Source organism: Rhinolophus sinicus, linkage group LG02, assembly GCF_036562045.2.
Source record: "Rhinolophus sinicus isolate RSC01 linkage group LG02, ASM3656204v1, whole genome shotgun sequence".
In the NCBI taxonomy this organism is placed as follows: Eukaryota; Metazoa; Chordata; class Mammalia; order Chiroptera; family Rhinolophidae; genus Rhinolophus; species Rhinolophus sinicus.
Genome location: NC_133752.1, coordinates 28,994,860 through 29,021,739, shown reverse-complemented (window position 1 = coordinate 29,021,739; position 26,880 = coordinate 28,994,860). Strand labels below are relative to the sequence as shown.

The window sequence follows — 26,880 nt, the reverse complement described above, 5'->3', positions numbered from 1 at the left end:
GGATGTTACAGCATCTTCTGAACACCAATCAGATGGGCCAACCCTTGGCAAAAATCATGAGGAAGACAGTTTGTCTTCTAGTTTTCCTTACTCTATTTTTCCCTTCCTCTTCCTTAGATTTAAGTCGGTGGGAAAAAAAAAGTTTTGACTAATGCAATTGTTTTTGAGATTCCTGTCTTTATCATAGAGAAATACCTTCCTCTTCTTTTGCCCAGGATTATAATTCCCTACAGACAGGGGGCTTGAATGCCCTATTTCCTTTGGAATTAACATTAAGAGGGAAAAAAAATTTCAAGATTCAAAACCAAAACCAAACCCAGGGTTCTTCTTCCGAGTAAGGGTGGGTGGGGTCACTCCGGTCTGGGCTCCGGATGTCACCACGCAGCCGTCGGATCCCCTATCAGCACTGCGGATCCCCGGCACTGCGCGTCCCAGCCTCCGACCCGGGTGGAGCGGGCCCCAACGCCTCTTCTACCGAGCTCTGTCCCTACGGTCCGGGGCTGACAGTGAGGCCCACGCCCCGCCCCGCCCCGCCTCGGGCTTCGGTGAGCGGGCTCCCGCCTGCAGGGGGCGTGGCGGCGGCGGCGGCGGCGGCGCGAGGCCTGCGCTCCCGTGAAGCTACCGGGGGTGGTCCCGCGGCTCGGGGCTCGGGGCCGGACTGGGGCAGGCCGGGGGGGCCAGGGTCCCGGTGCCTGCGGCGGCCGAGCGAGGCTCAGCGGCGCAGCGCGAGGCCCCAGCCGCGCTCCCAGTTGACTCCCTTCGTGACGCCGGCGCGTTCCTTCCTCTTCCTCTCGCCTCTCCAGCCCCGCCTTCCCTTCCCTCCGCCCACCTCACAGCCGCGGAGCCGCCGCCGCCGCCAGTAACGCCGTCATGTCGGCCCCCGCCGGGTCCCCTCATCCGGCCGCCAGCACCCGCATCCCGCCCAAGCTTGGCGGAGCCGCTGTCTCAGGAGCCGCAGCGGGCCCGGGCCCGGCGCCGCACCAGCAGAACGGTGAGGCGAGTGGCTGGGCGGAGCGCGGGGCCTAGGCCGGCGGGGCGGCCTGCACGACCGGATCACCGGGGCGGGGCGGGCGGGCCCGGCCGGGGGCGTCGGGGGCCTGGGCTGCGGGGTGTGGGGGCGCCGGACCGGGGCTAGCGGGGCGCGGGGGGAGGGACGCCCTGAACAAGGGAGGGAACCGACCTAAAAAGCTGGGGCCGGGGCTGTTTACGTAATGTGACCCTAGGCCCGAAACCGCTGGGGGCAAGGAGGAGCCGGGAGCGGTATACAATCCCTCCGATCCCGCCCGGCCGCGGTGAGTTGCCTCGAGCGACCCATGCCCTGGGAGACCCGGGCGAGAGCCGAGGCCGCCGAGTGCGTGGTCTAGGGAAGGCTGCAGTGGCCGCCGAGCTGGGTGCATTGTGCCCTTCCCGACTCAGGAAAACTGCTTTGATTTCTGCAGTCCAGCGAGCACGCTGCCTTGAAGGGAACCGAAGTTAGCGCTCAAGTTTGTAGACAAAGGGAGTAAATATGCAACCTGAGTGTAACTGTAACCCTGACCCAATTCAGCCTCGAGATCTGTCATTGCTATTGCGGCTGCTGCTCGAGGGTTTGGGGGTTTGGAATTCGCTTGTCTTCATATTTGAAAGGGGAGCAGGTGTCTAACGGATTTAAACGAATACCTTTAGATTGGATGGTTCCCCCCCCCCCCCCCCAGCTTCACTTTCAGAAAGAGAAAAACGTGCCAGAGTTGGCCCTGCTTTGAGGGCAGGCTTTCATACAGGCAGCAGCCAATGCAACGTGAAAGCCGCTTGGCTTTGAGTATGCAGGAGTTTCGGGTGAAAAATGATCAACTCTAGGATATCCATTCTCTAATCTTGAGATGTGGAATATTCGTGGATGGGGCCGAGGAAGGGGGAGACTCTCTTTATAGACTTGGTAATATTTCAGAAGAGAACCCTTGAAAGTCATCAACTGAAAACTTTAGAAAGATGTCTGTCCTGCGTTTCTAAGAGAACAAAATTACACTAATACTCTTAAAACAATTGTCGGGCTGACCTATTTTACCCAAGTTGTTGGTGAAAATTCGCTGGGCTTTATGAATCAGTTCAGCCAACATCTAATTTTTACCACTGATGGCTTTTTTTTTTTTCCTTTTGTCAAATTCTTTTTTTATTAAATTTATTGGGGTAACAATGGTTAGTAAAATTACATAGGTTTCAAGTGTACAATTCTGTAATACATCATTTGTGTATCACATTGTATGCTCACCACTCAGAGTCAGTTCTCCTTCTGTCACCATATATTTGACCCCCTTTACCCTCTTCTTCCATCTCCCCTTCCCCTCTGGTAACCACTAAACTGTGTCTATGGTTTTTTGGTTCTTTGTTTGTCTTGTTCCTTTGTTGCTTTCAGTTTTATATCCCACACAGGAGTGAAATCGTCTGGTTCTTGATTTTTTCTGTTTGATTTATTTCGCTTAGCATAATAATTTCAAGATCCAACAACTGATGCTTTTCAAACATGAAGTTTATCGTTTATCCCGAGAACCAGAGGTTGAATTATTTTCCTAAGTCCAAAGTGATGGCTTAGCCTTAATATCCTTTGGATCAGCCATACTTGTTAGTATTGCATGCTTTAGTTCCGTTAGTTGTCGTTGACTGTGAACAGTGTTTTAGGTTTGTTTCTTACTCCTGTCCTGAACATACATAAAGGTAATTGTGAGCATTTTTTCTTCTTGTAAATGTAACAAATTCTTGTTTTTGTTCTGTTTTTAAAATAGCTTTGTGTATGAAGGAACTGGAACATGATAATTTAAGAAGCAATCCTAAGCCTTTCAGAATATTGTAAACCCATGTGGTCCAAGGATTGTGTCTTTTCTTGATTATCTGAATATGCATTAGTGAACACGTTTTAAAGTGGCAAATATTTATCTTAGCCTTACAGATTCTTTGTGAATGTTCAAGGAATGCCAGGGTATCAGTTGTAATCAGGATGTTAAATCTGCAAGAACCAATTAACATATGTAGAAGCCAAACATAGGTGATGCTTGATTTCTAATATTTATAATCTTTCCTTTCCTTTCAGGTAATCAGTTCATTTCAACATTTTTGCCTGTTTACCAGTTGGGTACTCAAGATTACCCCAGTAGATACGAGAGAGTCCTTTCTCCTAAATTGACCTGTTTTTTTGGTGACATTCGAGCTAGGTTTGACCTTGAGGGATTTGATAGATAGGGGTAGGAGAACAATGTACTCTCCATGAAGTTTACATTATGAACAAAAGGAAGTATGAAAGTGCAAGGCATATTTAGCGAAGAAGCAGTCAAGAGGCAAAAAAGGGTATTAGGTGGTAGGGAAAACCCAAGGCATTGGAGCTGAAAGGAATACTTATAAGGGCCCAGGTTGCAAAAAGGCCTTACATGTCATGCTAAGGAAATTAAGTAAAGAATTAGGGTCAGTTTGGTTTTTGTTGTTGTTGTAGACAGAAGTAGTTTAAGCAGAAAAATAATAAGATCAAATCTGTTTTTGTTTTGTTTGCTAATCTTAGAAAAAAAAGTTTTTGCTACATGGTGTTGTCATCTATAGATAAGTATTAAGCAGTCATTTGTGTTTGTGGCTTATTTTTTTGCTCTACATAAACTAATTTGCCTTTCAATATATGTCTGTAGAATTCCAGACATGGTGAAAAAGAAATAGGTCAAAAGTATAAAACATAGAAAACAGAATTGTAAAACTGGAATGGTACCTACCGATTACTTAGTTCACTGGTTATCAAAGTTTTCTAAAAACAGATTTATTTTCCCACAGGAAATTGTGTATAGAGTCCCGATTGAGAAAGCAATAAAAAGCAGAGCTGTTGTGGTTAAAATAGAGGTGGAGGTCCAGGGATTTTTGCACTGCAGTCTGAAAGACACCTAGTCTACTTCCCTAATTTTACAGATGAACTCATGATCCAGAAAGGTTAGTGGGTGTTTTTCACCAATTGCTGTGTAAGCTTCATGAGGGTAGCAGTTTTGTCTGTCTCTTGTTCACTGCTATATATATTCAGGGCCCGGAACAAATGATAGGTATTCATTAAACAATTGTTTGAAGGAAGTCTAATTCAGTCTTCCTAATCCCAAGTTCAGACCTATCAACAGACCATAAGAATTTTCTTTTTAAACACTTTTAGAAACTTTGACATTGGAAAGGGTAGGGAATAGATAGGCAGAAAACTGAGACTTCATTATAACTTTTTAGGTTTAAAACAAGTTAACATGCTTTCCCCCACTTATTTGAAGATAGAAGTTGACTTCTTTGAATCTGTAAAATGTTTCTCTTAAACGTCCTTCCTTGGAGTTGTAGTTCTATACTTTAGTTTTTTATTGAGCAGAATATGGGCTTTTATTTGTATTTCCATATGAAGTATTACATGAATATTTTTCAACTTTGACTTTTGAGAGTCCTTCCAAAGCTGAGTCCTCGAACAAGGGAAGATTGAGTGAAATAATATCCTGGTAATGATAGTGTAACTCCAAAATTTCTCCTAATTGACTTGAATTGAAAGGGGTCTTAAAAATTTTTTTTTTTGTGGAGGGAACACCCAGATTTAACAATAAACCATTGCTTTTTAATTCTACTTTTAGGAAGCCATTGGTGCTCATTTCCAAATGAAGATGTATTTTGTTCCTTCCATATTCCTTTTCCAAGAATGGTGATTACTGACAGCGTTATCATTTTAATTGTCAATAATGCGAGAAAGATGAGATAGTAATGGGAATTATTGGAATTCATTATGGAAGAGATAAATAAACATCCCATTCACTTAACAATACTATCTGGTCAGTTATAGGAAACCCTTTAACTTTGAGAGCACATGCAAAATTTAAAATGATACACATCTCCCTAGTGTGTGTGAAGTAAGTTCCTTTTGATCAGAGTGGCACCTGTGTCTCAGGTTTCTCGCCTTCCTTTATAGCAGCCAGAGCATCAGGTCCTCTCTTGAAGATATTGCCATGGTATTATGTAAATCTGAATACAATCTGAATACATAATTTCCTTCTAAGTTGATTAATAGATAGCTCAAGGGTCTTAAAAAATATTCACTCCCCTATATAAACAAATGTCTTTCATCTAGGTTTAATTTTTATTTTGTGTTGCTATACATATTGCTTTAGTTATTTGCAGTGTCCTTTCATTTCCACCCACTCCCTCCCCTTTGGGTTTCTGAGATTGTATCTGTAATAATTTTTGTAAACCATATTCATTGCCACTGATCCAAGTATTTCAGCTAACTTTATCTTTCTAATCCATCTGTAAACCCTGGAGTGTTAGAGCCTAAAGTCGTTGGAATAGAACAGATTTTGAGCCAATCTTCAATGGACTTTCCTAGAAATGAGAGCATCTTCACATTCAGCACTGAGTTTAGAGCAGATCATGTTATATTCAGCCTCAAGGAAGCCACTGTTTGCAATAGGCTAAGCATACTCAGAATTGTCAGAAGGTGGGGGCTAGTGAAAAGGCTGTAGGCTTTGATACAGCCTGAGGTTTTGTGGAGAAAATCATTTAACATCTCTGAGCTTCAGGGGATAATAGTACCTTCCTTGTGGGGTTGTTGGGAGGATTACATTATAGGTACTATTTTTAACTCTTGCCGCCAGGTTTGTTTATATCCAAATGAATATATCCAAAATTTTTATACATAAAAATAATGTCATTTATATACAAAGCAGCTTAAATTGTTTTTATTAAATGCATAAAATAGTCAAAATATCAACTTTTTGGTTGTGGATTTCTGATACATTTTGAAAAAAAACTTGAAATCAATGCAGCGAAAGAGTTAAAGGACCTGGTGCTTAGCAAATGCGTGCCCTTTCATTCAGTTTCCTTCAGAACACCAGAATCTAAATTCTTCGTATGGTAGGAACCATGTGAGTGTTCCTCATCATATTCCCAGTGGCAGCATGCAGTAGGTTCTCAATTGAAAAGTGAATTTGGCTTCCTATTGTTACTTTTTAAGAGTGGCCACTGAAAGGTTCTGTGTATGGCCAGCTCTCCCTACCCCTTTCTTGTATTGAAAGCTCGATGACTATTTTAGTCTTTGTTATTTTCTTATGTTGTCCAGCCCTCCGTCCCTCCAACTAATCCAACTCTTGGGAGGTTTCCTTTAGTAGGCCATCTACCTCAGCTAGCTTGCTGGCTTGCTGGCAGATGTATTTAATAGGGTTCAAGTTTTCTAAAATTGTGTGCGGAAAGCTGCTTATACTAGTGACTGAGCAAAAGCAGAATGAAGTAGGGAGGGGAGAGGGAGTAGTGAAATGCCTTGCCTAGGTGGCAGCCAAGTCTTAACTTGCTTGTTTTTCCTAGTATTTCTGAGAAACGGGTATTGTGAAAGGAGCTTTGGAACCCACAGTGCCTGGCTTCTATTCTACACTACTTACCAACTATTTGAATTTGTGTGAGTTAGTAGTGAGCGTTCATGCCCCCGTTTACTTGTAAAATGACGATAATGATACTTCACAGGATTGTTGTGAGAATTATCTAAGATTATGTAGAGACAAACAAAGTCCCTGGTGTGTATTAGGTTCTCAACCAGCATCAGTTTTCTTTTGGCTCCTTACCTCTTAGTACTTGTTGCCATGGCATCCAAAGAGGACAACTGATGTAGTGGCAGGAAAAATCTAAATGCAGTGAGATTTTATCCAAATGGTTGCATAGGCTGTATCTGTAGGCTCTTGTCTGCCAGCAGTGACTGGATTAGTCTTCTATTAGAAAGAATAATCCAGGGTATCCAGATGTGATTGGAACTCCCCATTTTTAAAACATCACTAGGGTTTCTAATTGCAGATTTCCTTCAGCCTGTGTGTACATATTTTTATGCTTGTAAAATCTATTTTAGCAATATTACTGATACTTTATTGGCAGTGGTAGTATATTTCAAAATACTGATTAACCAGTACTTTGTGCACTGACTACTGAATGGATACCAGCCTTGATACTAGAGCAAGATTCAGTTAACCTGTAATATGCCAGGCATTAGTCCTTTAGTTGCTGATATGAGGTCTTACAGGTCAGGGGGAAGGGGCCAGCATTGTGGGGCATACCAGGGAGGCAGTGTCAGGGCTGTGGCTGTTTACTAACTGGTTTAGAAGTATTTCAGTATTTTATCAAGAATGATTGTTAAAATGCATGCTGGCTGAACACTGACCTACTTCTCGGTAGTTCAGTAGTGAATGAATTACATTCTTAAATCTGATTCTGCCTCTTTATAGGATAAAGGAGCTTGACTTTGTTGCCCTGATGTTCTTTTGAAGATAATGAAAACCTTTAACTTTAAAAAAAAGTATTGAACTTTAATTCAGAAAAAGAATGAAACAAACATTTTTGATATTAAAAATACCGGGGGTGCCAAAAAATGTATACAAGTGGACACTTTGGTCAACGTTGCTCAAGCAGTAGTTCGCCATAATCAGAAGTGTCTGGACGCTGATGGTAACCACTTTGAGCACCTCTTGTAATTGCAGAAGTCAAACATGACTTGTATTCATCTTTTGTTACCAGTATATATTGAACATTACAATTAATACAGTTTTCCTTTCTTAAAATGTGGATACATTTTTTTGGCACCCTCTGTATTGCCTCTCTGTTAAGTGTGGGTGGGGTGAGGAAATTCATTTATTTCAAGAGATCCTATGATTAATTTTTTGTATAGTGCCTAGATGTTCCATAACATTCTTGCCTTGTACATTTTGGTTTTCATGTCAGGTTTGCTTAAAGCAGGAATAGAATCAATTTTCTTTGACGGAAATCTAGGCTCTGGAAGGAGATTATGTCACTGAGGCAGATAACCTTTGGGTATATCTTGTGATACTGAGTTTCGCCAAGCAGGACACCATGCGAATTGAAAATCAGAGGCTGTATCTAGTGCTGTATAGTATCAGGCTGACCAGCCATGCAGCTCCATTGAACAAGTATAATAGACTAATTGTTAAAAATCTATTGTTTGCTTCTGAAGTCAGATTGGTACCAGTAAGTAGATAAGGTGTTAGAATCTGTTTCCCTCTTTTATACAGACATACCCAAAGTGAAGCTAAGAATTTAAAATTATTTCAGAGATTGTATGTAACCTGATTTTTTTTCTGTTTTTCAATGATTTATTTGTTGATGCATTTTTGTGTGTCACTATTTAGGCTGTTTGGTGGATGCAATAATTAAATTACTCCATTGATTCTTAACACTTTCTTTTTTTTTTCTTTTTTTTTTTTACATTTTTACCTCTGAAATTGGGGTGCATCTTAGAAGTGGTGGAATTTCAAAGGTGGTTTTACTAAAGTGGAAGTCATAATATAATTGTGTGAAAACCTGCCATGTATACTTGAGTAATGGCCTCCTCAATTATGTCCCCATTCTAATCTCTGGAAGCTTTGCGGCTGTGATTAAGAGTTGGGATATTATCCCGGATCTCAGTGGGTCTGATAAAATCACAATAGTCCTTATTGGAAGGAAAAGGGAGGCGTCAGCCCACAGAGAAAGTAATGTGACCACAGGAACCCAAGAGGTTGGAGTGATGTGCTTTGAAGACGGAGAAAGGAGCCAGAAGCTTAGGAATGCTGTGGCCACTAGAAACCCAGAAGGCAAGAAAATGGATTTCCTCCTCAGAGCCTTAAAAGGAACTAGCTCTGCCCATGACACTGTGACCTTAGGCCAGTGAAACCAATTTTGGGCTTTTGACCGCTAGAACTGTACAAGAAGAATACATTTGTGTTATTTTAAGCCACCAAGTTTGTGGTAATTTATTACACCAGCAGTAGGAAACTAATACACTTGGTAAGATTAAAAAAAGGTGACAGTATCAAAACACCTTAGATATAATGATATAGGGTAGATTTTTTATGTTTCCTTTGATTTCAGATTTTTTTATACTTGAACTACTACAGAGTCTAGTGTGTAAAATGCTAAAGTAAAAAAAAAAATCAGACCTGTTTGTTGTTGTACTAGGCATAAATTACTTTTCATAAGTGGAAGCTCTTAAAGTTTTGTGTTTTCTTTTTAAGTGTCATATAGTCTTTGTTGATACATTATGATGAGGTAAACGCCTGATATAGAAATATTTGATGATGATTTACTAGGCTGCATTTTTCAGAATATGGTTATGGTTTCCATGAACGAGGCACTATGCTAAGCCTTACAGATACGATAAAGCTGAGAGCAAATTTAGACCCAAGTTTTTCACTTACAGAGTTTGCAATTAGTCATTTACAGTTCATGTGAAAAGTGCTGTCGCAGTAGTTCAAGATACTATAGATGCAACATTAAGCAGGCATTCACTTACCAGGTTAGAGAATGTTTTCTAGAGGAAGAGCTGAGTTGAGGTCTGAAGAATGAGTAAGATTTGGTTAGATGAAGGGAGAGGAGGGGATTTTTGAAGTTTCCGGGTAGAGGGAGTGGCCTGTTTGAAAGCTCAAAGGTGAAGCGTGCCTTGAGAAAAATTTAGTGTGGTAAGAATGTGTGCAATAGTGCTTCTCAGCCTTTCCATACTCAGGGCTACTTTAGTGCTAACATTTGTGATGGCATTCGTAAAGGAATTAAACTTTGAGCAAATGTATTTACAAAAAAAAAAGGAAGTTTCAAAAAAGAATCTTAACTGTATTCTGCCCTAACCAACTTCTTTGATGGCTTCTTGAGGCAAAGCTCTAGCATACACTCTTACCTAAAATTGTGCTGTGGCTTCTTTGCTTTTATTTATTTTGTTTATTGGTGTCAAGTTATACCTCTTTCTACCAGGTCGGCATTCAGTGTCGCTTCACCATAACAATAAGCATCCTTAGCTGTAGCAAAATTACATTTTGTTTACTGATCAAACTTTGGTAGATCCACGAGAAGGACTCGCAGTGTGCAGTATATGAAGGCATGCCTGTTGAAAATCATTGTGAGAAGGAGTGGTGAGCAATGAAGCTGGGGAGGCAAGTAGGGTTCAGATCATGAAGGGAAGGGCCTTTACATTAGTTTTCTCCTTTCTGTTGTAACAAATTGGAGGCTTAAAACAACATGAACTTATCATCTGTGGGTTAGAAGTCAAACTGGGCTAAAGTCAGAGTGTCAGTAGGGCTCCATTACCTTCTAGACGTTCTAGGACAGAATCCATTTCTTTGCCTTTTCCAGCTTTCAGAGGCTGCCCCCATTCCTTGATTCCTGGCTGCCTCTTTCCATCTTCAAAGTTAGCAATACTGCATTTCTCTGAGGAGTCTTCTGTAGTCACATCTACCTCTTCCACTTTTAAGGACTGTTTTGATTACACTGAGCTCACCTAGATAATTGCAGCTAATCTTCATATTTTAAGGTGAGCTGATTAGCAACCCCAAAACTATCTGCTACCCTAAGTCTCCTGTGCCATGTGTCCTACTGGTAACATATTCACAGGTTCCAGGGATTAGGACATGGACAGATGGGATGGGGGAGGGATTGTTCTGCCTTCGATTGTCTTATTGGCCATGTTAAAGAATTTGAATTTTTTCCTGATGGCAAGAGAAACCATTAACAAGCCTTAAACAAGGAAGTAACAATCAGATTTGCTTTTTAGGAAAATCACTCTGGCTATGTTTGGTGTAGTCATTTGTCTAAAAAATTGTGTGATACAATCAATTTAGTAGTTCATTTCCAGCACTCTTTTCTGGTGTTTTAAAAACTAATGTTGCAGTAATTTTAGATTTGCAGAAGTGATGCAAAGATGCAATACAGAAAATTGCAATACCCTCACTCAGCTTCCTCTAAAGTCTTATATCTTCTTCTCATGTCTTAACATCTTACAAAACCATGGTATATTTATTGAAACTGGGAAATTAACACTGGCGATATACAATTAACTAAACTATAGATTTTATTTATATTTCACCAGTTTTTCCACTTTTTTTTCCCCCGTCCCTGAATCCAATCCAGGATATGTTGCATTTAGTTGCCATGTTTTTTTATTCTCCTCTGGTCTGTGACAGTTTCTTAGTGTTTTTTTTGTTTCAGGATGCCTGACTACTAGCTATTTTATAGACAGCCCCTCACTTAGACTTTCTGATGCTTTCACGGGGATTATGAATTCTTAGGAAGAATGCCGCAGAGGGGAAGTGCCCATCTTATCGCATCAGATCAGGGGTTGCACGACATCACCTTGTTTCATTGTTAGTCATGCTAACCTTGGGGACATGATCAAGGAGATGTCTTAGCTTGAGTTGCTGTGACAAAATACCATAGATTGGGTGACTTCAACCGTAGACATTTTATTTTTTCACAGTTTTGGAGGCTGGAAGTCTGAGATCAGGATGTCAGTGTGGTTGGGTTCTGATGAAGATCCTCTTCCTGGCTCGCAGAGGGCTGTCTTCTCGCTGTATTCGCACGTGGCTTTTCTCGCTTCAGGCGTGTAGGGAAAAGAGATCTCTTCCTCTTTTATAAGGATACTAATTCCATCCTGAGTGTCTTACACTCATGACATAATCTAGACCTAATTACCTCGTAAAGGCCTACCTCTTAGTAGCATCAAATTGGAGTTTAGGGCTTCAACATACAAATTTTGGGGGGACACGTTCAGTTCATAATAGGGGCAGCCCTACAGGTTCCCCCACTGGAAAGTTACTATTTTTTTCTTTTCTTACTGTGTTTATTAGGAATAAGTCACTTTAGTCTACATTTAACGGAAAGAAAATTAAGGTCTACCTCCTAGATTGAATATATCAGTTTGTGGCCATATGTTAAAATCAGCACAGTAATTAATAACTAATAAATATGCTTGGGGAGAACTTTGAAGTTACTATCCTGTTTCTCTTTAAATTTTCACACACTAATTTTAGCATTCCTCAGTGACTATTGCCTGCAGTAATTATCACTGCAATTCTAATGGTGATTTTTCTCTTTCCCTCATTCATTTTACATTTATCATTTGGAATTTTTCTGTAAGGAAGATTTGTCCCTTTTCTCCTATTTTAAAATTTATTAAGTCATTTATATTATGGACTCATGGATATTTATTTTATTCTTTGGATTATCATTATTTATATTTGTTACTCAAATTGTTACAGCTCTGGCCATTCAGAGCCCTTTTAGATTGGCTCTTGTGCACCTTAGCTCCCATCCTTTTGGGTTTTGAGCACTTCTTTACTTTCCTGCATTATAAGAGTCTCCATCTTTTACTTGCCCTACCTTAGCACTAGAATCAGCTCTTTGTCCAAGGAGCCCTGATTCCTTCCGTTGGGGCTTACGTAGTATTTAGACACCAAGAACTGTGCCCTGGATGTGCTTAACTGCCACCAGGTGTCACTGCTTCTAGGCTCTTGCAGTAGACAGCTAGGAGATGTAGATACTTGTGTGTATGCTATTAATAATTCATATATGTAAATGTGTCTAATTACGTCTGCATCTGTCCATCTTGCATGCGTTTTACCTAATAATTTTCAGGTAGTTTATCATACTGATTTGTTATAGTCCACATTCTACCGTAGATTTTCTTGAAATCCTGGTTGATTTTTTTAAATAAAAATTTGCATATAATAAATTTGCATTTATTCTTTGTAGTATACAACTCTGTGGGTTTTGGGAGATGCATGCAGTCAAGTATCCACCATCACGCTACCATGTAGAAAAGTTTCATCACCATAAAAAATCCTCATGGAGGCCCTTACAGTCATCCACTCTCTTGTCCTCTAATCTTGGCAGCCATTACTCTGTTTTCCATCCCTGCCATTTCACCTTTTCCAGAGCATCACATAAATGGAACAAAAAAATATATAGGTTAGATTCACCTACAAAAGTATTTATCATGTGGCTTAATGTTTAAAAAAAATTGAAAACAACCAAGTGACCAGTAATAGAGAATTTATTAAAATATGATAAATCCATGGAATGGAATGCTATTCATGCATTGAAAATGAGAATGGAAAGATATTCCAGTCATGCTAAATACAGAAATCATATAAAAGCTCATTAAATTAAGTAGTTATATGCAAAAAGTAAATTCTGGGTATATATACCCTTACATTACAATGGTACTAGCAGTTATCGCAGGTAGTAAGATATAGATGATTTTTATGTGATCATTTTCTGTATCTTTTTGCAATGACTATATCACCTTTGTAATAAGAAAAATGCTTATAGAGCTGTTTTTCAAAAATTTGACTATCCACATACATTAACTAATTTATTCTCTCCTGCACAACTTTTGTTGCTGTCCATAGAAGTATTAAAATACCAGCTGTTTTCCTATATGCTGTAAAATCATTTTGAATCTAAAAAACTATCCTAGAAAGTGTTGTTTTTCCCTTTTTCTTAGAAATTAGTAGCATTAATGAAATTTGGCAGTACCTCAAAATGCTCTTGTAATTCATGTTTCTACTAATGTCTACTTTAAATATTTTGGCCTAAGTTGCTGTCATTAATTCCCTTTATCTTTTTATACTTTTCTGTCTTATAGCAGTGTTCAATAGGAATTTAATGCAAGCTGCATATGTAATTTTAAATTGTCTAGAAGACATTAAAATATCAAAAAAAGTAAAACCAATATATTCAGTTATCCTAATATATACAAAGTAATATCATTTAAAATGTATTCAATCTTTTAAAAATGCTGAGATATTTTACCTTTTTTCATAGTATTTATTCAAAACCCATTGTGTATTTTATACTTAGAGCACTTCTCAATTATGATTAGCCGTATTTCAAGTGCTCAGTAGCCACATGTGTCCAGTGGCTGCCCTGTTGGAAAGTGCACGTCTGTAGCACATGTTATGATTCCCATTGTTTTTACCTCTCATGATAGACCCAATTTTCAGCTCTCCGTTTTTTTCTTTCATTTTTTTCTAGCGTATCTTTCAATTCTTTTTCCATATTTTACTTAGGCTATACAGCTCTCAGATTGTATTCTAAGGAAGAACTATTTTTCTAATAGAATAGGACAACTTAGTACATTCTGCATATATATATGTGTCTGTGTGTGTATATATATATATACACACACAGACACACATACACGTATATATGTATGTATGTATATGTACATATATATGTATCTATATGTTATATTAACTTGAAGATAACACGTAATAATTGAAACTGATGTCTAGACTTCTAAGAATATAATACATCTTTATGTTAGGTAAAGATGGATGTATTTGAGTTTTAGAATCCGGATTCTGAATTTTTAAAAATAGTGATTAATTGCTGTTTCAGTTGCTATTGCTACATAACAAATTACTCCAAAGCTTGATGTTTTAAAACAACCATTGTATTATGCTCACAGATTCTGTTGATACAGAATTTGGACAGGGCACAGCAGAGATGGCTTTTCTCTCCTCTAGGAGGTCTAGGGTCTTAGCTGAGAAGACTCAAAGGTGATTCAGTGGCTGGAGATTGGAATAACCTGGAAGGCTCACTTATTCCCATGTCTGGCACCTGGACTAGTATCAGAGACTCGGATTTCAGACCAGAGCACCTGCCCATGACCTGCCCCTGTGGTTTGGCTTCCTCAGACCATGGCAGCTGTGGAGTAATTGGACTTCTTATGTGGCTGCTCAGGGATCCACATGCAAATGTTCCATCAAACAATGTACGACTGGTTTGCTTGTGACTGAGCTGGGAAGTCCCACAGCTTTGCCCCTGCCATTCTTTATTGGTGACAACTGTTAACAGCCTGCTCATATTTGAGGGAAGTAGACTTAGATCTCTACTTTTAATCAGCAGAGTACCAAAGACTTTGGGCGCCGTGTTTTAAAACTGCCTCAATTGCTCAGGGAATTATAGGAAACATAGGCAAATGAAAATGCTAATATTAGTAAAATTCCCATAGTTTACAGCACTTATTAAAGAAAAATGAGTATAGGTGTATGTAAACTATTCATTTGTAATATTTGCCAAGCTCAGTTTTCAGTATATGCAGAAGAAGTAGAACTTTAATTTTAGTTTGGTATTATATCCTGAGAGAAAATTAGGAGAGCTATCTAATAAATTTTAAAGTTGAAGAAAAGAAAATGCATTTCTTGTTAGGTAACAGTAAGACAAAATTTTTAAAAGATTTTTTACTTGTTCTAGATAATATTTTCTTTTAATTCAAATTGAATCTTATGTTTACTTACATATTTTTTTCAGTTCAGGTTTTTAAAAATTCACTTAAAATATTTAAGAGGAAACGTTTTGCTTTCAAAGGAGTCTTGATTCATTTATTATTTTTGATGAAGTTATTTTCGGATCTTCATGCTTTTGGAACATTTAAATATTAATAAAGAGTAAGGAATGGTAAGCATTGACATATAATCTCCCCTTCCACACCTTCACCCCCACTCACCCCCTCCTAAAGTAATACCTTTCTTTTCTTTGATGGACTGAGAATAGGCTTCCTCTGATGGATAAATTCACTTCTGGTAAATTTCAGCCGATAAAACATTTCTATTATTTTTAGAAGAATGACATTTGAGTAACTTGGTTGTTACAGTTATTTCCCTATTTTCAGATCATGCATGCATGCGCCAACAAATTCATTAAGTGGGAAAATATCTAAACATATTTATCCAGCTCTGACTTGGATCTCCTCTTGATTGATAAATTCATACCAGTAGAATTTTCTGAGACTAGTGAAGAGTAGCAAATCCATCTTTTTGTATATTTAACTGCGGGAGGGAGAACATTGCACATTTTTTTGCCATGTTAACGAAAGATTCCTATTAGACTTTTTCCCTTTTAAGTAAGTAAATTCTTTCAGGTGAACCATGACCATGTAAAATATCCTGTAAGAAAAGTAAAATTTTTCTTACAGTGTAATCTGAGTTTTCGTTCTCTATGTACTTCTCAGAATAGTGTGGGTATTCTTTCCTTACAGCTTGATTGTGTAAGTTATCGTTGTGTCTGCCATAGAATATGTATTTACATGATCAAAGATCGAGGTTCCACTATATTATTTAGTAGAAATTGAGAACAGAATAAGGAAATGTTAAGCTTTATTCATATGTCTTTTATAAATAAATATTTTTGTATTTATTATGGCAAGTGGCACTTCCTTGGTGTCATTGAACTTGAAACAGCTTGTGAATATTTGTTTTTGTTTTCCATTCATTTGAATATGGCACAGAAACCTATTTCCTCCACAAAATAGAAAAATTAGATGTTTGGATAAAGTTTGCCCTTAGTTGGAACTGAGGCTAGAATTCCATTGTTTGGGACAATTGGCTAATATTTGCTGGGCTAAAGAAAGCCAACCGGATATTAGTGTAGTGAGGGGCGGCTGATCATTGTTTAAAACTATGGACTTTAGCCAGATTACTTGATTCATATCCCAGCCCAGTTACTTCCTAAGATTGTGACTGTATTAAATGACAATATCTGTGCCTCATTTATCTTATTTATAAAGTGAGTATAATGATACTGTTTACTTCTAGAGGCTATGAGGAAGATTAAAGAAGTTAATATATGTAAAGCATTTAGTGAGTGGCAAATAGTGTAAAATGTTTAATAATAAACTTAATAAAATTAATGTTATGGTTAATGTTGCTTTTAATGATATTGATAAAATAAATACCTTCTGATTTTGATCAAAGATAAAAATATAAAACTGGAATGGAGAAGGTTCTAGTAAGAATGATTTTAAAATTTATCAAGCATGAAAGATTTTACTAAATAATGAGAAACTATAGCAAAAGATACCATGAACAAAGTCAAAAGACAAACAGTAACTTGAGGAAGAATATATACATCGTATAAAAATAACATAAGGTTAAATTTCTTAATATACAAGAACATTTATAAGTCATTAGGGGAGAAAGGGCAGACAACAGAGGGAGACAACCAATGTGTAAGGAATATTTGAAAAGATTCTCAGCATCAAAGTTAAGTACTGCAAACTGAAATGTTTTTCATTTATCCGATTGGCGGAGATTAAAATGTTACTCAATGCTGGGAAGATGAGGCATTATTGAGTCTTACTGTTGGGAGGTATAAATTGATAGACATTATTGGAGAGATATTTGGCAATAATGGTAAATTTTAAAAGCACAAACCCTTTGAACCTCCAGGTTCACTTCTAGGAACTTTCCCTACAGATTCATCACAGACGTTGACCTCATTAATATAAATTAGTTCACTCTCTGAAATAAATACTCATCAATGGGAATTTAGTAAATAATGTTATATCTCTACATGAAATACTGCAAATTTTTTTTAGAGGAATAATGATTTATTTATGCTAATACAGAATGATATCTAGGATATATTAAGTGAAAGCAAGTGCCTAACTGTAGTATGATCTTTGTATGTTTAAAAAATACATATATATATGTGTATATATATTTATATATATATATGCACGTGTGTGTGTGTGTGTGTGCTTATATATACACTACATATACACATAGGTAGACAAAGGATACAAAAGAAACCATTAGCTGTAGCTGCATTTGGGAAGTTTGATATCAGAGAGAAGGGGACTTGTACTTTTCACTTTTTTTTATTAGTTTTTCAGGTGTACAAGACGATGTAATAGTTAGGCATTTATCGTTTATACCCCTCACACAGTGTCAACCCCTCTCTCCCCATCTACTTACTACCCCTCTGACATCGCACACAGCCATTACATTTCCACTGTCTCTATTCCTAATGCTGTACTCCACTACTTGTAATTATATATATATATACACATACCTATATGTGTGTGTGTGTGTGTGTGTGTGTGTGTGTGTGTATAATTGTAGTTGACATTCATTGTGCTTCAGCTTCAGGTGTACAGTATAGTGATCAGGCATCATCCCTGAGGTGGTCTCCCTAACGAGACAAGTGTCCACCAGATACCCTACAAAATCTTTACAACATTATTGATTACATTCCCCAAATTGACTTTCGTATCCCGGTGGCAATCTTGTGGTTACTGACTGTGCTTTCTAATCCCCTCACCTTCCCCCTTATCCCCACCCCCCCTCCCATCTAGCAACCCTCAGTTTTTCCTCTATGTCTCTGAGACTGTTTCTGATTAGTTCATTCATTTATTCTATTCTTTAGATTCCATATATAAGTGAGATCATATGGTATTTGTCTTTCTCTGTCTGACTTATTTCACTTAGTATAATCTCTAGGTCCATCCATATTGTTGCAAATGGTAAGATTTCATTCTTCTTTATGGCTGCGTAATACTCCATTGTATAAATGTACCACAGTTTTTCAATCCAGTCATCCACCGATGGGCATTTTGGTTGTTTCCATGTCTTGGCTATTGTGTCTCGTGCTGCAGTAAACATAGGGGTGCATAAATTTTTTCAAATTAGAGTTTTGGATTTCTCTGGATAGATACCTAGGAGTGGAATTGCTGGATCATAAGGTAATTCCATTTTCAGATTTTTGAGATACCTCCATCCTGTTTTTCATAGTGGCTATACCATTTGCAATCCCACCAACAGTGCACAAGGATTCCCTTTTCTCCACATCCTCGCCAGCTCTTGTTTGTTGATTTATTGATGATAGCCGTTTTGACTGGGGTGAGGTGGTATTTCATTGTGGTTTTTATTTGCATTTCTCTAATGATTAGTGAGGTTGAGCATTTTTTCATATGTCTGTTTGCCATTTGTATGTCCTCTTTAGAAAAATGTCTCTTCATGTCCTCTGCCCATTTTTTAATTGGGTTGTTTGTTTTTTTGGAGTTGAGTTGAGTGAGTTTTTTATAAATTTTGGATATTAATCCCTTATTGGATATATCATTGGCAAATATCTTCTCCCATTCAGTAGGATCCCTTTGTGTTTTATTGACGGTTTCCTTTGTTGTGAAAAAAACTTTAGTTTGATGTAATCCCACATGTTTGTTTTTTCTCTTAACTTCCCTTGCCTGAGGAGATATATCAATAAAGATCTTACTCCAGGTAACATCTGTAAGCTTTCTTCCTATATTTTCTTCTAGGAGTTTTATGGTTTCTGATCTTACATTTAAGTCTTTAATCCATTTTGAATTTGTTCTTGTATATGGTGTAAGGAGGTGGTCCAGCTTCATTTTTTTGCATGTGTCTGTCCAGGTTTCCCAGCACCATTTAGAATAGACTGTCTCTACCCCACCGTAAATTCTTGCTTCCATTGTCATAGATTAAATGACCATATAGGCATGGATTTATTTCTGGGCTCTCTATTCTGTTCCATTGAGCTGTATGTCTGTTTTTATGCCAGTACCATGCTGTGTTGATTACTGTAGCCTTGTGTTATAATTTGATGTCAGGTATCATTATACCTCCTACTTTGTTCTCATTTCTCAAGATTGCCGAGGCTGTCCGGGGTCTTTTATGGTTCCATATAAATTTTAGGATTATATGTTTTATTTCTGTGAAAATGTCTTTGGTAGTTTGATAGGAATTGCGTTGAATCTGTATATTGCCTTAGGCAGTATGGACATTTTAATGATATTAATTCTTCCTATCCATGAGCATGGTATGTGTTTCATCTGTTTGTCTTTTTTTTTTTTTTTTAAGATCTTATTGGGGAAGAGGAACAAGTTTATTGGGGAACAGTGTGTGCTTCCAGGACTTTTTCCAAGTCAAGTTGTTGTCCTTTCAATCTTATTTGTGGAGGGCACAGCTCAGCTCCAGGTCCTTTTGCCATTGTTAGTTGCAGGGGGCGAAGCCCACCATCCTTTGCGGTAATCGAACCGGCAACCTTGTGGTTGAAAGGACGCACTCCAACCAACTGTGCCATCTGGGAGCTCAGTGGCAGCTCAGCTCAAGGTGCCGTGTTCAATCTTAGTTCCGGGGTGCAGCCCACCATCCCTTGCGGGAGTCGAGGAATCGTACCGGCCACCTTGTGGTTGAGAGGACGCAGTCCAACCAACTGAGCCATCGGGAGCTCAGCAGCAGCTCAGCTCAAGGTGTTGTGTTCAATCTTAGTTGCAGGGGGCACAGCCCACCATCCCTTGCAGGGGTCGAGGAATTGAACTGGCACTCTTGTGGTTGAGAGCCCACTGGCCCATGTGGGAATCAAACAGGCAGCCTTCGGCGTTAAGAGCACGGAGCTCCAACCGCCTGAGCCACCGGGCCAGCCCCAATTTGTATCTTCTTTAATTTATCTCTTCAGTGTCTTATAATTTTCTGAGTACAGATCTTTTACTTTTTTGGTTAAATTTATTCCCAGGTATTTTATCGTCTTTGAAGCAATTGTAAATGGGACTGTTTTCTTAATTTCTCCTTCTGATATTTTATTATTGGTATATACAAATGCAACTGATTTCTGAATATTAATTTTGTATTCTGCTACTTTACTAAATTCATTTATCAGTTAAAATAGTTTTTTGGTGGAGTCTTTAGGGTTCTCTATATATGGTATCATGTCATCTGCATATGATGACAATTTTACTTCCTCCTTACCGATTTGGATGCCTTTTACTTCTTATTCTTGTCTGATTGCTGTGGCTCGAACTTCCAGCACTATGTTGAATAAAAGTGGAGAAAGTGGGCAGCCTTGCCTTGTTCCTGATCTTCAGGGGAATGGTTTTAGCTTTTCTCCTTTGAGTATGATGTTAGCTGTGGGTTTATCATATATGGCCTTTATTATGTTGAGATGTGGTCGCTCTATTCCCACTTTCTTAAGAGTTTTTATCATAAATGGCTGCTGTATTTTGTCAAATGCTTTTTCTGTGTATCTATTGATATGATCATATGATTTTTATTTTTCATTTTGTTAATGTGGTGTATCACATTAATTGATTTGTAGATGTTGAACCACCCTTGCATACAAGGAATCAATCCCACTTGATAATGGTGTATGATCTTTTTAATATATTGCGGAATTCTGTTCACTAATATTTTGTTGAGGATTTTTGCATCTATGTTCATTAGGGATATCGGCCTACAGTTTCCTTTTTTTTTAATGTCTTTGTCTGATTTTGGGATCAGGGTGATAGTGGCCTTGTAAAATGTTTGAGAGCCTTCTCTCCTTCTGGATTTTTTGGAATAGTTTGAGGAGAATAGGTGATAATTCATTTTTGAATGTTTTGTAAAATTCACGTGTAAAGCCATCTGGTCCAGGGCTTTTGTTTGTTGGGAGCCTGTTGATTACTGATTCAATTTCCTTGGTGGTAATCAGTCTTTTCAGGTTTTCCGTTTCTTCTTGAGTTAGCCTTGGAAGGCTGTATGCTTCTAGAAAATTGTCTATTTCTTCCAGATTGTCTAATTTGCTGGCATATAGTTGCTCATGGTAATTTAAAAAAAATTTTTGTATTTCTGTGGTGTCTGTTGTCACTTCTCTTTCGTTTTTGATTTTATTAATTTGGGTCTTCTCTTTTTTTTGATGACTCTGGCTAAAGGTTTGTCGATTTTGTTTATCTTCTCTAAAAACCAGCTCTTGGATTCATTGATCTTTTGTATTGTTTTTTTGGTCTCTTTCATTTATTTCCACTCTGATCTTTATTATTTCCTTCCTTGTACTCTTTTTGGGCTTATTTTGCTGTTCTTTTTCCAGATACCTTACGTGTAAAGATAAACTGTTGATTAGTGATTTTTCTTGTTTCTTTAGGTAGGCCTGCATTGCTATGAATTTCCCTCTTAGGACTGCTTTCACTGCATCCCATAGGTTTTGGGTCGTCGTGTTTTCATTTTCGTTTGTCTCAAGGTATCTTTCGATTTCTTCCTTGATCTCGTTGACCCATTCATTGTTTGGTAACATGTTGTTCAGCCTCCATGTATTAATGTGTCTTCCAGTTCTTTTCCTGCAGTTGATTTCTAATTTCATAGCACTATTGTCAGAGAAGAATTGGTATGATTTTTATTTTTTTAAATTTATCAAGGCTTGTTTTGTTGCCTAACCTGTGGTCTATTTTGGAAAATGTTCCATGTGCACTTGAGAAGAACGTGTATTCTGCAGCTTTGGGGTGAAATGCTCTGATACTGTCGATTAAATCCAGCTAGTCCAATGTGTCATTTAAGACCATTGTTTCCATATTGATTTTCTTTCTAGAAGATTGTACTTTTCACTTTATATTTTTCATTGTTTGATTTTTTTTTTTTACACTGAGTGTGTTGTCACTTTTGTTTTTTTGTTTTCTTTTTAAAGCTAATGAAAAAGGTTTGAACTTCTTCCATGCTGGGTATGTCAGTTATTAATTGCTGCATAACAAAGTACCCCAAAACTTAGCAATTTAAAAGAGCAAATACTTAATTTCAAAGTTTCTGAGGGATGTGAACTTGGGAATGGCCTAGGTGGGTGGTTCTGGCTTAGGGTCTCATGAGATTGTAGTCAGACTGTCGATTGGAGCTGTAGTCATCTGAAGACTGTACTAGGTATGTGGTCCCAAGCTCATTCATGTGGTTGTTGGAAGGCCTCAGTTTCTCTTGGGCCAGAGAATTCCATTCCTCACTCCATGGAGCTCTTCACAATTTGGTAATTTGTTCTTCCAGGCTGAGTGATCTAAGAGAGCTAGCACCCAAGACTGGGCAACTCTTGGAAGTGATATATCACTTCCTTTGCTATGTGCTGTCAGTAATGTAGACCAATTCTGGTACATTTTGAGAGGCTGTGAATACCGGGAAGTAGGGATCATTGGAGGCCATCTTGGAGACTAGTATCACAGTGGGCCTATAACAGTATATGTCTTTTGTAACAATTTGGGATTGTAGAGAAGCAAATTAATTAGAGAACAGTTGGGTGGGAACTGTGCTTAAAAATTAGTTGTCTCCTTATCAATCCCTGTAAATATTTGCTTTTCTTTTTCAGGTCCAGCACAAAATCAAATGCAGGTTCCACCTGGGTATGGACTGCATCCTCAAAACTATAATGTTCCCTCAGGATATTACTCTCAAGGACCTGGGAAAACGACCTCATTGCCATTGGATAGCCAGTGTGGTGGTTACTACTCTGGTGTCTATACGATACCAACACAAAATGTGGTGACTCCTAATACAGCAAACCAACAATCAGGAGCACAGCAGATCTATGGCAGGGGTCCTCCTGCCCCTCACATTGTGGGATCCACTCCAGGATATTTCCAAGGTGCCGCATCATCCTCATCCCATTTGCATACGAGTGCCTCCCAGCCATACTCCTCTTTTGTGAATCACTACAATAGTCCAGCCATGTACTCTGCCAATTCTCCTGCTGTTTCTCAGGGATTTCCCTCTACTTGTGGTCACTATGCTGTGTCAACTGTTTCTAATGCTGCGTATCCTAGTGTTTCATATCCCTCTCTGCCTGCTGGTGATCCATATGGGCAACAAATGTTTACCTCACAGAATGCTTCGACTATCAGGCCGGTTAGAGAGAATTCATGTTCTGGTCAAAATACCGCTGTCAGCCATCCATCACCACTTCCACCTCCACCTTCACAACAGTACCACCAGCAGCTGAGTCTTTCAGGATACAGTCCTCTCTCGTGGTCAGCTTCAGGCCTTCCATCAACCCAGGACAATCTCATCCGAAACCACACTGGCTCCCTGGCTACAGCCAACAACAACCCAAATGCTGGTAGGTTGCATGAAAAGTTCACCAAAGCATGGCTGAAAATCAGTGCATTTCCGATCACGTTTTTATTTGCATCAAAGTTAAAATGATATTGCCAACAGAAAATTGGAAATTAGCTTACCTTTGTAATTAATTTGCTTTATTTATTGTGGTATTACCCATCATTTCCCTTGGCCATTCCTCTTCACGTATTCACAATTAGCCACCCAACCATCTGCCTCATAAAGCCTAGTTCCTTGCCATGATTGGGATCTCAGTCAAAATTTTCTGATGTTTTGTGCCTCTGCAATAGTTGTTGTTAATGTGAGTTAGGTATAGGGCAAATGGAAGGGTCCATTTGACGATTTGCTTTGTTAGCCATTACTTTTTTCTTAATATTAGCTCAACTTTGGGATAGTTACTATACCAGCCAGAGCCCCAGTCACTATACGAAAGATGATGGCCTGCAGTATAACACTGGTTTCTCTAAGTTAGCTCCTACTAGTGACTTTCACAGAAGACCTATTTCCTATACATTAAAGCTGATGTTTTCTTATTCCCAAATTGGCAAGTTAGGATGAAGGATGGGGAAGGGGAGGAAAGATGCATAAAGAATAATACCCTTGTAGTTAGTCTTTGTAATCTTCCTAAACCAAGATGTTAAATTTATGAGTGTAAGCATGTAGTTTTTTCAGCGTGGGGTTCCTATAGAATATGCTCTTTTTTATTTTTACTTTTAGTTTTTTATTGGGGAGCAGTGAGTTTCTCCAGGGCCCATTAGCTCTAAGTCGTTGTCCTTCAATCTAGCTGTGGAGGCGCAGCTCAGCTCCAAGTCCAGTTGCTGTTTTCAATCTTTAGTTGCAGGGGTGCAGCCCACCATCCCTTGCGGGAGTCGAACCGGCAACCTTGTGGTTGACAGGACGCGCTCCAACCAACTGAGCCATCCGGGAGCTCAGTGGCAGTTCAGCCCAAGGTGCTGTGTTCAATCTTAGTTGCAGGGGGTGCTGCCCACCATCGCCTGCAGGACTTGAGGAATCGAACTGGCACCCTTGTGGTTGAGAGCCCACTGGCCCATGTGGGAATCGAACCGGCAGCCTTTGGAGTTAGGTGCATGGAGCTCCAACCGCCTGAGCCACCGGGCCAGCCCTATATCTTCACTCTTAATTCCAATACTGTACTGTGAAAGCCATAATAAATATAATTTTAGAAGTTAATTTGTTAAGAAATGTGTTTTTTTTTACCTTTAGGTTGTTAAATTACTTTTAAATTGTATTTTAGAAGTTGACAAGATATATCTCAAATATATCTTAATATGTCAGATGCTCTTCGCCATTTCAGAAGAAATACAGAGGTTCCTTAAAATCTACTTTAAAATTAAATATTACAGAAGTTCCCAAACTTTCTCAGTTGATGTATCTCAGTTTTTTTTCACAGTACCCCAGGCAACTTAGTAATAATGGTTCAGGTGATTTCCAGATGTCACTCTGTTTCTTTTGAAAATTTAAAATGTCCTTTGGAACCCTGTGAGTTTGTTACAGGGGCTTCTTGTATACCTAAGTACAAGATTTGGGAATCATGGGAATATTGATTTTAATTTTTTGGGAAGACAGGCAACTTAATTGCTTTCTCTTAAACTAGATTGCCGTATTAAAATGAGAATCTTAGGTATTAAACATAGTTTTGTGTGAAATTCATCCTTTGAGGAATAGAAAAAATGGTTGCATTTTTTATTGTTTGATTATACTGATTTCATTTTCAAGTATAGTAAAACTTCTTAAGCAATTTGTAAAGGGCTGGAGATCCAGAAGCATAAACCTGAGTTAAGTGATTATCAAAAATACTGTGATGGATACAAGCTGTTATTTTTTAGGCAGTTGATTAATTCAAACTCAGAAACACTGTATAAAAGACCTTCAAATGTTACTTCATTTGCCTCTTTATTGTAGAAAAGCATAGTAGTATAATTTAGCACTAGAACTTCAGATTATTTTGTTAGAAAGCATTCAAGCATGTATATTTTAAGTGCTATATTTGGTTGTTCACTCGGTAAAATTTTGGCTACTGTGGAAAAGGTGTCATTTCATTAGGCCGTTTAAAAAATTTTAAACTGTCAATGTAGTTAAATCTCTCAAGGTTCAGAAACTCTTTTTTAGATTGAGGTGAAGTTGGTTGAGTGTGTGACTTTGGGATATAAAGGTACCAATCTTTGATAGTAAGATAAGTACTGAAACTCGAGGTTAATTTAAAGCCATTTTCTTAAAATTTTTACTACCGTTTGTTTTGAAAAGTACATAATTTTAAAACTTAGCAAGATAAATCTTGTTGCCAAGATCAAGAATTTTGCCAGAAAAAATATATATTTTTAAAAAAAAATTTTTTTTAAATTGGGGAATATTGGGGAACTATGTTTATCCAGGACCCATCAGGTCCATGTCAAGTCTTTGTTTCAATCTAGTTGTGGAGGGTGCAGCTCACTGGCCCATGTGGGAATCGAACCGCCGACCTTGGTCGCCAGCAGTGTGCTCTAACCACTGAGCCACCAGCTGCCCCAGAAAAAAAAAATATTAAAATTATTTTTACTATTCCTTGCTTAATAAGGATCACATCTTAATAGCATATTACACAATAGTACTCTGTAATTAGTAATTGTACTATCTGATTACTGCTGTTTTACTATGTATAATTTTATAAAACGAAGCATTTAAAAAGCTACTTATGAAAATAATAATAGCAAACATTTATATAATCCTTGTATAAAAATCCACAACATAAGTGACACTAACACATAGTCACTGATAAGTCAGTATTATATGTATTATCTCAGGGGGGTGATGTGCCTGAGGAAAAGCAAAATAAATACTCTGTAGGAGATGACTATCTGGACAAAGAAATACAAGTTAGAAATGAAGTAGAAAACTACATTGGAGGTGTAAATAGTACCGTAGAGAAAAGCTTTGGAAGCTTATGAGGTTGCAGAATTGCAAGATAGGAATAACATAATTTGGCTCCCTCACCTTCATACTCCTTCAGTTTTTCCAAAGCTACTCTTGAACCTTCTCTTCTCTCAACGTTGTACCTCCCACTTGTAAATTTTTCTACATTGATTCCTTCTCTAAACTCATAAGATGCGACGTTCATCTTTGTGATCACTTCCTTCGGATCTTGGCTTTATCAGGTGTCCCTTTTCCTGCGTTACCAATTTCTTAGGTTCTACCAGGCTATGTATACTATTAGAAAGGTGAGAGGAATTGGTGAAGGAAAAACAAGCTTGGTCCTATGTGGTCCAGCAGCCATCAAAAGTTTTTAAGCCAGGGGTGACACTATATGATTTATGTTTCAGAACTTTATGAGCAGTGTGGTAGGTAGACTGGAGGAGGAAGAATTTGGAGACAGGAAGATAAGCTAGGAAGGAATCACTACAATTATTTACATGCAGGGTGGTGACTTGGGCTGGGACTTGTTTAGACATAAGACAGATAACAGAGATGACTTCGGGGATTTGTT

At 38.4% G+C, this 26,880-nt stretch overlaps 1 protein-coding gene across 4 annotated transcripts in view; it reads left to right on the top strand.

Annotated features, from left to right (window-relative positions):
* The first annotated feature begins 767 nt into the window (after positions 1 to 767).
* The window catches only part of SEC24B (SEC24 homolog B, COPII coat complex component), an 83,948-nt gene continuing 57,835 nt past the window's right edge, over positions 768 to 26,880 (top strand). For 2 of the 4 annotated variants that reach the window (XM_019741956.2, XM_019741954.2), the window contains exons 1-2: positions 768 to 991; positions 22,654 to 23,400. In XM_019741956.2, the coding sequence (XP_019597515.2) occupies positions 871 to 991; positions 22,654 to 23,400 (868 nt within the window). In that variant the 5' untranslated portion in view covers positions 768 to 870. The remainder of the gene's footprint in view (positions 992 to 22,653; positions 23,401 to 26,880) is intronic. The other 2 variants (XM_019741955.2, XM_019741953.2) reach the window with 1 other exon arrangement.